A 12,162-nucleotide genomic window follows, 5' to 3' on the forward strand; every position below is an offset into this window, starting at 1 on the left:
TAAACAGGCCAGATCCAGAACTCTGCACTGGTGATTGTTCTCACACTCTCCTCCTTTCCCAAGTTACACAGGAGATGGGTAACTCAACAGGAGAGAATCATACCAGGAAAAAAACCCCAGACTGCATTTTGGTTTTCTTCCAAGTTTCAAAGCCCTACTTCTTCCACCATAACATGATACATAGATAAGTGCAGGAAGTTAAGCCAACTCTTCAACAGCCAGCCTTCTTTGGAAGGAAATGAAGATATTCTTGCTGCAACAAGGGTTGCAGATGCCAAGCCCTTCACGTGATCAGGGTACAGGCTTAACTGACTTCCTATTAAAAAGTCCCTATGCATGAGGCAAACTTGCAAGAAAATTCGTTATAGTCAGAGAGCAACCAGTAGGTTTGAAATAAAAAGCACCTGTCCAAACACACAGCTCCCAGACTGAACAGAAGATGAATTGTCTTCCAGCCTTCTGGCATCGTCGAGCCATCTCCAGCAGCAAACAGATTATGTTTGGCTGAAAGGACTTTAGCCACTGCAGCATCCACTTCTGCAGGCATAAGCCTCAGGATTAACTGGCCCAGAAGTCCCAACGTTAAGTGGTAAGTTTCATTTAGGTGGCCAGCATTTGAGATTACAACCTGAAACATCAGTGGAAGTATCTGCTCCAGGTTCATCAGAGACATTGTGGAGCCCTATGGAAAAAGAAAAATCTCAGTGAGGCAGGGAAAAAAAGCAAGCTTTGTAGTCAAAGTCAGAGCATACACAAAAATCTTCTGTTCTAATGCTCCTCAGGACAAAGGTTCCTACTTCTGTTGTTGACCTGTTAAGCTGACCAGACACTGATGGTTTAAGCTCTGCAGATATTGAGCAATTAAGACTGCTTTACAGATAAATTAAATTTTCCTTTGCTCTCCTACAAACACAAGCAGCAGCCCTTACACCCCTTAGTAGTGTGAAATGTCTTAAGATACATACTATAAAATAGAAATCAGAGTAAGCAACAAGAGCCCATCTCCCACACTGAATTCACTAAGAGTTTTACTATTAGAGAGATCTAGAAAACTACACAGATTGAAAGTAAATAAGAACTAACTGATTTGAAAGGTGGTAACATAGCTGCCAGCAACCCCAGAATCCTCTTCTGAGAGCATTCAGCAAAAACTTGTTCCTGGCTAGGTATCAGAACCTTCTCTGCTTGCTTCTGGGCTGAATCCTCTGAGAGGCTGTCATCTGTTTCAAGGAAAAACAAAAGAAGAAAATTCAAAAGAAAACCATTTAAAACCCCCAAAAGTCATAGACTGCAATTCTAAAAATTAAACTAAGGATAAAAACCCTTTAAAGAAAACCAAGTCTTTGTAAATATGTGTAAAAGAAGGTGAAGAGATTTACACCACCTGCTCGGAAACATAAAGGACAATACTACAAACAGATCCATTTTACTAACATCATTCTAACAAAACCAGTCTGTAGTAGAATATGACACTTCTGGTTCCAAGTCTGTAAGAGTTTGCCAGCACTATGTTAGACTGCTCTATACACAGATACAACCAGTGGAATTCTACTCCCCTTTCTGGAATCCTTTAAGCTGATCGCAAGGAAGCACTTGTTCCAAGCACTAGACTTGGGAGGTTTTACAGAGCAGATAGCTCACTTGTATTAAAAGACATTCAGAAACACACAAAAATAGGTTAGGAACAAAAAAAAAAATATGCAGCTGCCTGCTTTGCATATGAATAGATATTTCTGTGACAGAGAAAATGAGAAATAATCTTTTACCTGCTAGAGAAACATTCTCATCCACAGACAAGTCTGACTCTTGTCTCAAAACAGCTTTCTTTGCAAAGCCAGCTTTGCTTTCACTTCCTTGTTTTCCTACTTTATCATCTCCAGGAGACTGAATTTCAGTGCAAGTATCTCCTTTCCCCTAAAAATAAAAAGAGTCACTACAAGATTAGAACAAAATTTAATACCTGCAGAGAAAGCCATTCATGTGCGTTTGGCAAACATCTTCCCTTGAATATCAAAACCTTTTACTGGTTAAGAACTTCAATGTATACGTGTTGTATGCTTCCAGATATTGACAATACATCTGTCTATTTCACTCATATCACTGTGTATAAAATTCTTACGCTGTAATAGTTTTACACACAGTATAAAAGTGTAGGGAACTTGTTAACAGTGCTACCAGCTAGGGGAAACAACCACCCCTTCAGAAAGACTGTCCTTTGCCCCTTCCCTCCACTGCCTTTGTGAATCAGTTGCCTGTGAGAACAGAAGGTGATGCCTTCATCTTTGATCAGCTGTATCTAATAAAAAAAATCATGAACCAACCTACAACTGTGCCCCTGCCCCCTGAGTTTTACCTACAAATGAAATTATGACCACCCATTATCTCAGCTAGGTATCCAGAAGAGGATGGTGAGGCTTCTGAAGAACACACACCTCACTGATACCAGGGGTTCTGTAAATAACAGGTACTTACATTATAATGAATAAAAGAGCCTGTGCCTGGTTTCTCATATCTTCTCTTCTCTGCTTTATCACCAGTATGACTTTCTGGAGCACCATCTGTAGGAGGAATGACTGAGACAGTGTCGTTCTCTGAGAAGGATTCACCTTCTGGTAACATGCAGAGGAGAGCTAAATTTTTCAGCCCTGCAAGCAGGAAGATATAAAAGCCATTTAGCTGTCGAGTGGCAAGATGGGCACAAAGCAGAACTGAAACGTTCTGAAAGAGAACTGCAGACTTCCCCTCACACACTTCTTTCAAATATCAACTCTATCAAAAGAAATCTGCCCATCATGTTCACTTAATTACATGGTTCCATTAAATAACACTGTGGGGAACAGGTGGTGACATTTTCCACCTCACAGAGACACCATCAGGGTAGAAATTTTAATTGAAGTGTTAGAAATGCCTCCTAACAGCAGAAATTAAGAAAGGTAAGTTATTTTTTTCTTAGCTTGTAATATTCTGATCACTTAAGTATCTACACAACAAAGCTACACATTAGAACCAAACAGGTTGCATAATGAATATACTTAAGTATTTGGTGGTGGTGGTATTTCAGCTGTGTGAGAGCTGCTCAGAAATACACCAGCTAATTTATTTGAATATGAGTCTAGAATCTGATACATTCAACTTCTGTCTATTGTATCACCCTATTTTCTGTCCTAGGTCTTAGTTCACAGAAATGCTCATTTCCAAATAAAGGGACAACAGCCACAGAAACTTCTCTCATACCACAAACAAGATAAAAAAAAAAAGCTTGCCAAGAGATGCAGAACAAACCCCATTTTCCACCAAGTTACTTGCTTTCCTTTAAGTCCTTCAGCTGTCAGTAACTTGGCACTAACAAGAACATGAAGCTACACTGATTGCTCCCTTTACAACATCTAAAATGAAAGAAAAGACCCACCCAATGGAAGAGTTGCCAAGCTGTCTACAATATTTATGTAAGAGTAAAATTAATTTCCTTGAGCACCTTATTTTCCAATGACCCTGACCAACACTTGTTCTACATTTGCTTTCTACATAAACAGTTATTCTCAATGAAGTACACAGTAGCTTCCCCTTTCCTTTGGAAACTTTAGAGTGAGTAATCACAGACTTTTCTGACACCTGCTAGAGACCATTGTTTTAGTGAAGGAGGAGCTGACTCACCTTTTCCGTGCTGTGCTTTCATCAAGCACTCTCCAATAAGCTGTATGCACTGATGTTGCAGAACTCTGGCATGACTGAGGACCTGTGAATCTAGTTTCTCTCCTTCCACTTCCTCCCCATTTGCCAGATCTGCACTGTAGAGAGTCAAAGCTGCAAACAACAGCCAGGAATAATTGTGGATATATGGCTGGATGAGCCTCTGCCGGTCACTGATTCGAATGGTCACCATCGGGTACACTGTGATGCTGTGCGTGGGCAAGTGACTGGAAGGAGAAGGTACAGAGTTTTGAAGTGCAGAGGCTTTTTTGCTAACTTATGTAGTTAATAATACATAAAATATTTATAGAAATCTACAAAAACACCCCAAAGCATCCCAGAATTTCAAACTCTAGACCTGTTTAACCACAGATTCTACATCTGTCTAAGCACAGCACCATTCATTTCTCCTTTCATTCAGGATGGACAACTATCCTTCTGCAACCTTTCTAGCCATGGCTAGAAAACAACTGCTATTAAGTTACTCCAGCAGTTGGGACAGGTTTCCAAACTGCAGAGATTTCTGCTGAACAGGTCTTGTACTTGCTGTGTTTCCTTGAAGGACACCCACTAGATGTGCTTATGTCAGATGCAACATCATAGGAAGCAATGTGAGATCAACTGTACTCAGTTGCCAATTATCACTCTTCTGCTAAGTGGAGAAACAAAAATGCCACATTTAATACCTGTCAGAGTACTTCTTTGCAGAATAGCACCCATAGCAAAGGTCAAAGTCATCACACACATTGCAGTTCATTCTCCGACCTATGATAACTCCTTGACAGTGATCACAGGCATACTCCATGTTAACCATCTCATGGTCATCCTCATGTCCTTCAGGTTTAACTCCACCTGTGAAGAAATATTTCAAGATGTCCAAGATTTATTCATAAATCCTTTTTGATAAAGGATGTTTCTTAATTTCATGTTCAGATGAGGACAAGAGAAGCTTAACACTTCTAGCACAGCCAGAAGGAAAAAAGTCTTTCATTGTATGTGTAATTTAGAACACACAATTTTGCCTTCAATATAGGGTTTTGAGGAGGATTTAAAGGTTCTTACCAAGAAAACAGGTTTTACAGAGATCCATGTCGTTGCACTGCAGACAGCGGTAGCGATGCCACGGTGCAATTTCATCACAGCCATCACAGGATATGTCCACGTTCAACAGGTCACAGTAACGAGCAACAAACATGTGCATCTAGAGCAAGAGATGGACACCATTTACTTGGGTATTATTTTCTGACTTTGAGAAAGCTCATTTTAGACAGAAAGCAGAAGCCTTCCCCTGCCAAAGAAGGACAGGGATTTTTTCATCGTTTTAGACTTTTGAAGGACTACAGGAAACCAGGGATCCAACTCATGAAAAAGCCATTTAAGCCAGATTCCTCCCTTTCCTTTAGGCTTTAAAAGTCTCCTACCCACCCCTTCTGCAGATAAGCAAGCAAATCATGAGGTCACCTTTCTCTGCTTCTTTGGGTCAGCTTGAGCTATCTTTTCATACCAGGTCTCAAACATCACGTCCTGACATTCATCCATCCACTCACAGTTTTGCTTGTAGTCTGCAATTTCATCTTCTTCACTCCACTGACTAAAAGAAAAGCAAGTTCAAAATGAAATTTGAATGCAACCAGGCTTCCCTCTACTGTAACTTGTGATACTTTGAAAACAAAACCCCCAAAGTGCTACAACATGCTAATAAATACAGAACTGTGAGAAGTCCAGTTCACTTGGTTAATACATGACCATACAGACATCCACCTCTTGTTTCTGTGACAAGTTCCGAAATACACATTTGGGACCACAAAAGCAAAATCAGCAAATCCAAACTGCTTTTGGTAAGATCAGATGAGACATTTTAAAAACTTTTTGGCCTTCACATTTGCTCAGTTGTAAAAAGTACAACTACTATATAACTGCAACATGCAGGTGTTAAAACATTTGATATTATGATAAGAACCAGCATTATCTACCTCCTGTCATGCTACTGAACAAGTGAAATGATCCAGCAGCAATCAGTTGAAGATAAAACCAATAGTTTTTGCACTAGCAATGCTGCAAGAACATTTCAAATCCTTCAGTTCAGCCCTTGGGTACAGTCCAAAGTTTTGCTTAACTTGTTAACAGCACCTTTACAAAGCAAAGACCTTCTGGGTAAACATGGTATCAGTAGTTCGTACCATATGAAAGCTGCACTCTTCCCAACTCACCAAATCACACTATCATGGATACTTATGTTTTCTTGTGATGTAGCCATAAGGAGTTGTGGCAACTGAATCTCAACAAAGAAGGAAAGATCACTCGGTTCCCAACTCATATCCAGAAGGTGGAGGAGAGTTGTCTGCACACATGATAAGGCAGGAAGCAATGATCTAAATAAAAACACAGGGCATGAAAACATGACAGCTGTAACCTAGTGTTGAAACAGCACACTTGGGGACAAGGGCAGACAATCACTGAACACTGATTTCCAGGCTTTACTCTGCATTAAGTATGTGGCAGAAACTGAAGTTTAGTAATGCATAAACTTACAGTATTTAGCAAGAAGCACAGCCAATATCATCAAAAGATGCTATCCTTTACAGATCTAGCTGAAACAAAGCTTATGCTACAGCCTGAGTATTAGCAAGAGGTGTCTCTCCTCTGCAGTTCATTTTCTTGATATTTACAGGAATCCATTTCTCTTTGAAAACTTTGCCCTGTTCAGCTGAAACTGGACAAAGGAATTTAAAGTTTTTAGCAGGGAAACAAACATTTTTGTCACAAAATTCTCATTTCCTTAGGATGCCTGGCTATAAATCCAACAACTATAACCAGCATGTTACCAAAACATGAGCTTTAACAAGAAAGCATGGTTGCAGAATTGTGTCATTTAGTGTAGTGTTACTCTGGCCAAATATTGCACAATAAATTTGCTACTTCTATTTTACTTACTAAGCTTTAGAAACAACTTGCAAAATTACAGCTACAAAATGCAGTAAGTCAGAGTTTTAATACTGATGACTCTATTGTAGTATTAATAAGAAGATAACTTGGCGTTTTCATCAGAAGATCAAGGTGCCTCTTATAGTTCTGTAAGTTATGCAAAGAATTAACACATTAAACAATAAATAACAAATGACAGGGGAAGAGGTGAAAAAGGGGGAAAAAATAGAGGTGTTACAAAAGTAATAGAAGCAGCATACCATACCTGTCATTGATAGTACTAAATCCCTTCACAGAATTCACCAGAAACAAAACAAGCTGATAGTAGGACTCTCGAATCTCTTTGTGTAGCTCAGCACCACAGCCTTCCAAGTTCCCAAAGTAGCTAGAAATCAGAGACTCAGTTTAGTAGTCCAGAATCACTGGAACATTTTAGATAGCAGACTTTGTGCAAACTTTACAAACAGGGAATTTTCTGAGCACTCCCTACAAGCAGAAGTACATTAGTTTTGATTAAAACACAATCTATGGACGAGCCAGGATCTCAGTGATGTCCAGTGACAGGACAAGGGGCAATGGGTGGAAGCTGGAGCACAGCAGGTCCCACGTGAACATAAGGAAAAACATTTTCACTGTGAGGGTGACAGAGCACTGAGACTGCCCAGAGACATTGTGGAGTCTCCTCTGTTGGCATTCCTGTGTGACCTACTCTACGTGATCCTGCTCTGACAGGGGGGTTGGACTAGATAATCTTTTGAAGTCCCTTCCAACCCCTAACATTCTGTGATTAGGCAGGAAGTTAAACTAAGGCAATAACCACAGTCTTTTGGAGTTAATTTGGTTCTGATTGGAACTGTAAAGATGTTTCAAGGTATCCATCCTGTGATTCAACTGTGTGATACCTACCAGCACCAACAGCTGTACAACTAAAGCTCATGTAAAAGATCTTTTTTAAAATTAAGCATGGAAAATATGCATAGCAGCTGAGAAACTAATCCTCACATCCTATTTTTATTATCCATATGGATCAAAACCCAGTAAGTCTCTACTATTTTCAATACACAGGAATGGGAGAACCCAAGAACTAAGATACATTAAATCACATGGCTGAAGAGTTGTCTATAGAATTACTTACTTTGTAAAATCTTTCTGACAGGCTAGAAGTTCTAACAGGAACAGTACACATGGTGGATGAAAGCAGTGTGGCTGCCCAAGTGAGTCTAAGCACTGGCGGATTGTCTTCAGCACTTCCATAATGCTTTGCCCTTGGGATTTTCTCAAAGCAAGGACCTTTAAAACGCTAAAAGCAGCAAAAAAAACATTTATGAGGACTTCCAAACATAGTGCTTAAAATAAACCAAATAAATCCCAGTTCAAGAAGTGCCTGACTGATTAGAGAAGAGATCGGTATCTAAACTTTCAGCTTGATCTCAGCAGTGGTATATTACAGTTGGAATGATGGATAAAGCCTCAAACAGAATACAGCACCTCCAGCAGCAGTCCAAGTTTTAGAGCCTAAAACGGACAAGTTGAGAATCAGAAATCTCTCTTTTGATTTACATTTTCAGAATGCCAGTTCATGTAGTGAGATGCAGCTATTCTGTATTTGGATTGAGGATTGTGAGTACTGATACACCATGTCTTTGCTGTAGATAAAAGGAAAATGCCACTGCAAACAGATGTCAGGAAGCAAGACATTAAGTCTTGTAGTGAAAAAACAAGTACTTGGTTTTTTGCATTCTGAAGCTCTACATGACAGAAGTGACTGAAAGGAAATAGCACTTTCTCTGAACCCCTGCATGGTTGGGAATAATCAAAGTTTGATACATGAATCTGACTAGTCACACACAAAACGTTTTTCAATCCTGTCTTGCAGCTAAAATACATTTTATTCCACCTGCAGAGGAACAGACCACATGTTCCTGTATTTTAGAATTGATAACCTTTTCAATTTGCTTACCTTTCATGAGAAAGTGATTGATCCTTAATAAAGTCTAGTATGATTTTCAATATAGGGTATTTCTCCTTCACAGTGGGCACAGCCCTTGGCTCTTCTGTCGATCTGAACGACAGCAGCCTTAGTCTTCCACGGCTGAACTGAGATTTCCGTGTAGGAGTGGAAGGAGATGATGATGATGTATCTTCTTGCTGTGAAGCTGTATTCTCAACAGGCTTACTATGAAATGCAGATGCTTCTTCTGTTTGGAGGGGGTCTGGAACTTGTTCAATCTTTCTATCAGACTGTGTCATTTGCCCCAGCTCTTTTGAAACAGGATGAGTTACTCCATTGGAAGACGAGTGTGCTGTCTGGAGATCTGTGTCCACAACAGAATCTTTTCTTTGGCATTTATCACTGACATACTGTTGGAGGTCATCAATGTCTAGGGCTTCCAAACTGCCTGAAGCAGGATCTTTCTGTTTCACTCTTGTTGGCAAAAAATTCAGAAGCAAAAGACTCTTCTGCATACAAAGTTTTGCTGCAGCATAAAAATGGGAAGTTAAAATCTTGACAACAGAACATCAAACTTGCTATCATCTTCTTAGGAAGAAAGTGATTTCTCTTATTCCTCTGAGTCAAGACAGCTAGGCAATACCTTTTTTTCTTATGTTAATCATGACACTGTCAGTTACTTAATTCTAGATTTCCAAATGCTGATTTTGAATAATCACACCAAAGTGTATGAAGCATACAGTAGTCAACAAGAACACACTTCATTCCAGTAACAAATCAGCTGCTATTCTAACATCAGTTCATTGTGTTAACGAGTATCTACAAAAATAGATGAACCTAAGTTCAGATCCAGGTGACCCAAGTGGCAGATCACTCCTGCACGGTTTTCTACAGAGAATAGCAGAACACAATCCCAAATATTTCATGTAATCTATACTTCTTTATCTCATAAGGTATGAAAAAGCACCCCAGTTGCTAACTTACCTCTTGAAACAAAAATAAATGTCTAAGACTTACAAGGCAGTGCTTTCCTGAACTGCCTGGCATGCTGATACATTTGGAAAGGCAACACTTACCCAGAGTTTCTGGGTTCACCTCACACGCGTCTGGGCTCTGCTTCTCCTCAGTATCATTTCCCCTCATTAGGGATTTCTGCTTCATTTCCAACTGTAGACAGGATGTTAAAAATAGTTAAAATATGACCCTCCTTGTATACACAACAAGGCAGTATGGAGACTGCATCTCATTACAGGAATTTCCTATCAAGAACAGGTGACAGTATATACTATTCCCTACTGCAGAACAGAACGCAGCAGTGTAAACAAGTAGTACCTAAGCTATCAGAGCAGATAACAGCCTCATACTGAGATGCTCAAGATTTGTAGGCTGAGACCCTTCCCCTGTCTTGTGACTGAATGTGCATCAGCCTTCCCTGAAAGAGGTGGCTTCCTCTTTAGTCCCACCACTCAGAAAGAAATATATATCCAGTCTTGAGGTCAGGTTCTCCAAAAGCATGATGTCATCTAACTAGTGAGTGCTGTCAGATGCAAACAGCACCTGACACCCAATGGGTACAATGCAATTACTCAACATGCATCTGCACTCACTTTATTTCTAGTGTATCAGGCTGCCAGGGATTCTTTCAGGCAGGAAAGAGGAGGGAGGGGGTCACAAGATACCAGGACAGTTAATTTGTCTGGCCCACATCCGATGGACTCAGGAGAGTAGCAAAAGAATGGGCCACAGAGCAAATTAGCTGTTCTGAAAGGCTGCAGAGCTGTTCACATTTACAATATCCTGCAGACTAGTGAAGTCTAAGTGCATTTTGGCTCTCTGCAGCCACAGGTGATGACACAGACATGTCTCACCAAGTTGTGAGCTGATGACACCAGCTGGTGACAGGAGGCTTACATTTCAAGGAAAGTTACATGCAAAAAACATACTCTGAGCTGAAGCCAGTTACTTGTTTGTCAAAGAAGCAGTTATTTCCTTCTCTGTTAGCAGGGCATTACTCTGAGAATGATGTTTAAGACAGATTTCTTTCTATGCTATACCTCAAAAGAACTCCAACTGCTACGTAAGAATCTTCCTAACTAACACCACACATTCCTGTTGAAAAAAATAACACAAATATAATCAATTTTGTGTCAAATTTAGTCCTGCATACTCATGACAACACATCTGGGGCTGAGGAAAGGAGTATAAGGCAGCATTTAAACGTTTAAGTTCAAAGTCTAGGAGTGACTGTATGCTCTCTAAGTGAAAACAGCTGACCTCGAATCACCCAAGGAAAACATGGTTCCCCCTTTCTTCTTGACATCCCATTGGAAAAAGGTAAATTACATGAATAAATATCCTCCTGAGTGGTCTTACCATCCATATTCTAATTGAATCAGCCAGGTAATATACTTGTGCAAACTCATCATTCAAAGGCACCTTGCCTCCACTGTTGACTGGAAATGAAAGAAAGAAGAGTCCTGTTTACTGACTGCTCCATTTTCACACAACTGGACTACTCAACTAAAGTTATACTAGAGCCTTCCCTTCATGTCATACTCAAAACTTGGAATTTTGCCTGTAAAGCAAATACAGTATAAAAACTGCCAATTTTCATACACCTTTTACTTAAAAAAAAAAAAAGAGAAAGCATTTTGAGGATACCAAGGTTAGTGTCTGGGAGGCAATTCACACCACCACCCTCAGTGTTTAAAAATGCATATAAGTTTATGCTGGCTTTTCAGAAGAGAAGAGTGGAAAATTATATAAAAACCTCTAATCACTGGGAGCCACAGTGATCTGAATGAAAACCCCACAGGACATCACTACCCACTGTGATTATATCCTTACAAGGCTTAGTAGCATGTTAATGGTTACTAATATTTAGACAGAGCTCTGAAGATAGAAGCATTTTATTAGTAAAAAATAAGCACTCTGGAGACAAGGCTAACCTAGTCTACCTAAATGATGACTTTTTAAGAGTTATCACACTAAACAGGCTTTCTAAAGTGTATAAACTGAACTAAAAGTGAGCATTCTGCAAACTTTAAGTCTTCATTATTAAGATATTATTAAGTCTAATATTAGAGTTACCGTAATTTTGAAGCTTCTCATATAACTCTGGAGTCAGATACACCATAGCAGCAAATGTTGAGTTCACAGCTTGATCAATAGTAGAACCAGCAACTGTATCTGTCTTTGTGGTCTGTTTTTTACATGCCTGTACAAGTCCTTGGAGAAGTTCAGATTTTTGCCCACTGAAGTCCTGGGCAGGATCTGATTTTGCAAAGTTGATAAGAAAGTTATGGCAGTCATCTTGGTGAGAGCTCCAAGCCTGGATTGAATGGAAGAAAACCTTTATTTTAATAATATCTGAAAAAACTGTGGCAGCTCTCTTCTACAATTAAGTCAACTTGCAGTACATCTGCTGCACTTGAGCAACCTGATCTAAGGAAAGATGTCCCTGCCCAAGAAGGGGGGTGTGAATTAGATGGTCTTTGAAGGTCCCTCCCAACCATTCTGTGAAAACAGGAATTAATAAAGGGCAAAGAATAACAGTTTCTTTCCTACTTAGTATTTAAATTAAGCAGCCCAAGTGA

General features: G+C 39.7%; 1 protein-coding gene across 1 annotated transcript in view; it reads right to left on the reverse strand.

The window, feature by feature from the left end:
* Positions 1-12,162, reverse strand: part of ZZEF1 (zinc finger ZZ-type and EF-hand domain containing 1) — a gene marked incomplete at its 5' end in the record, with an annotated part of 53,934 nt that overhangs the window by 15,525 nt on the left and 26,247 nt on the right. Inside the window, 15 exons of the mRNA XM_084272850.1 lie at positions 405-682; positions 1,084-1,220; positions 1,767-1,914; positions 2,473-2,645; positions 3,655-3,917; positions 4,377-4,542; positions 4,753-4,891; positions 5,152-5,281; positions 5,901-6,062; positions 6,881-7,000; positions 7,751-7,915; positions 8,576-9,092; positions 9,643-9,733; positions 10,940-11,019; positions 11,657-11,897. Of these exons, the coding sequence (XP_084128976.1) occupies positions 405-682; positions 1,084-1,220; positions 1,767-1,914; positions 2,473-2,645; positions 3,655-3,917; positions 4,377-4,542; positions 4,753-4,891; positions 5,152-5,281; positions 5,901-6,062; positions 6,881-7,000; positions 7,751-7,915; positions 8,576-9,092; positions 9,643-9,733; positions 10,940-11,019; positions 11,657-11,897 (2,810 nt within the window). The remainder of the gene's footprint in view (positions 1-404; positions 683-1,083; positions 1,221-1,766; positions 1,915-2,472; positions 2,646-3,654; positions 3,918-4,376; positions 4,543-4,752; positions 4,892-5,151; positions 5,282-5,900; positions 6,063-6,880; positions 7,001-7,750; positions 7,916-8,575; positions 9,093-9,642; positions 9,734-10,939; positions 11,020-11,656; positions 11,898-12,162) is intronic.

The sequence above is a fragment of the Gallinula chloropus genome, assembly GCF_964237585.1.
Source record: "Gallinula chloropus genome assembly, chromosome: 19".
NCBI classification, from domain to species: Eukaryota; Metazoa; Chordata; class Aves; order Gruiformes; family Rallidae; genus Gallinula; species Gallinula chloropus.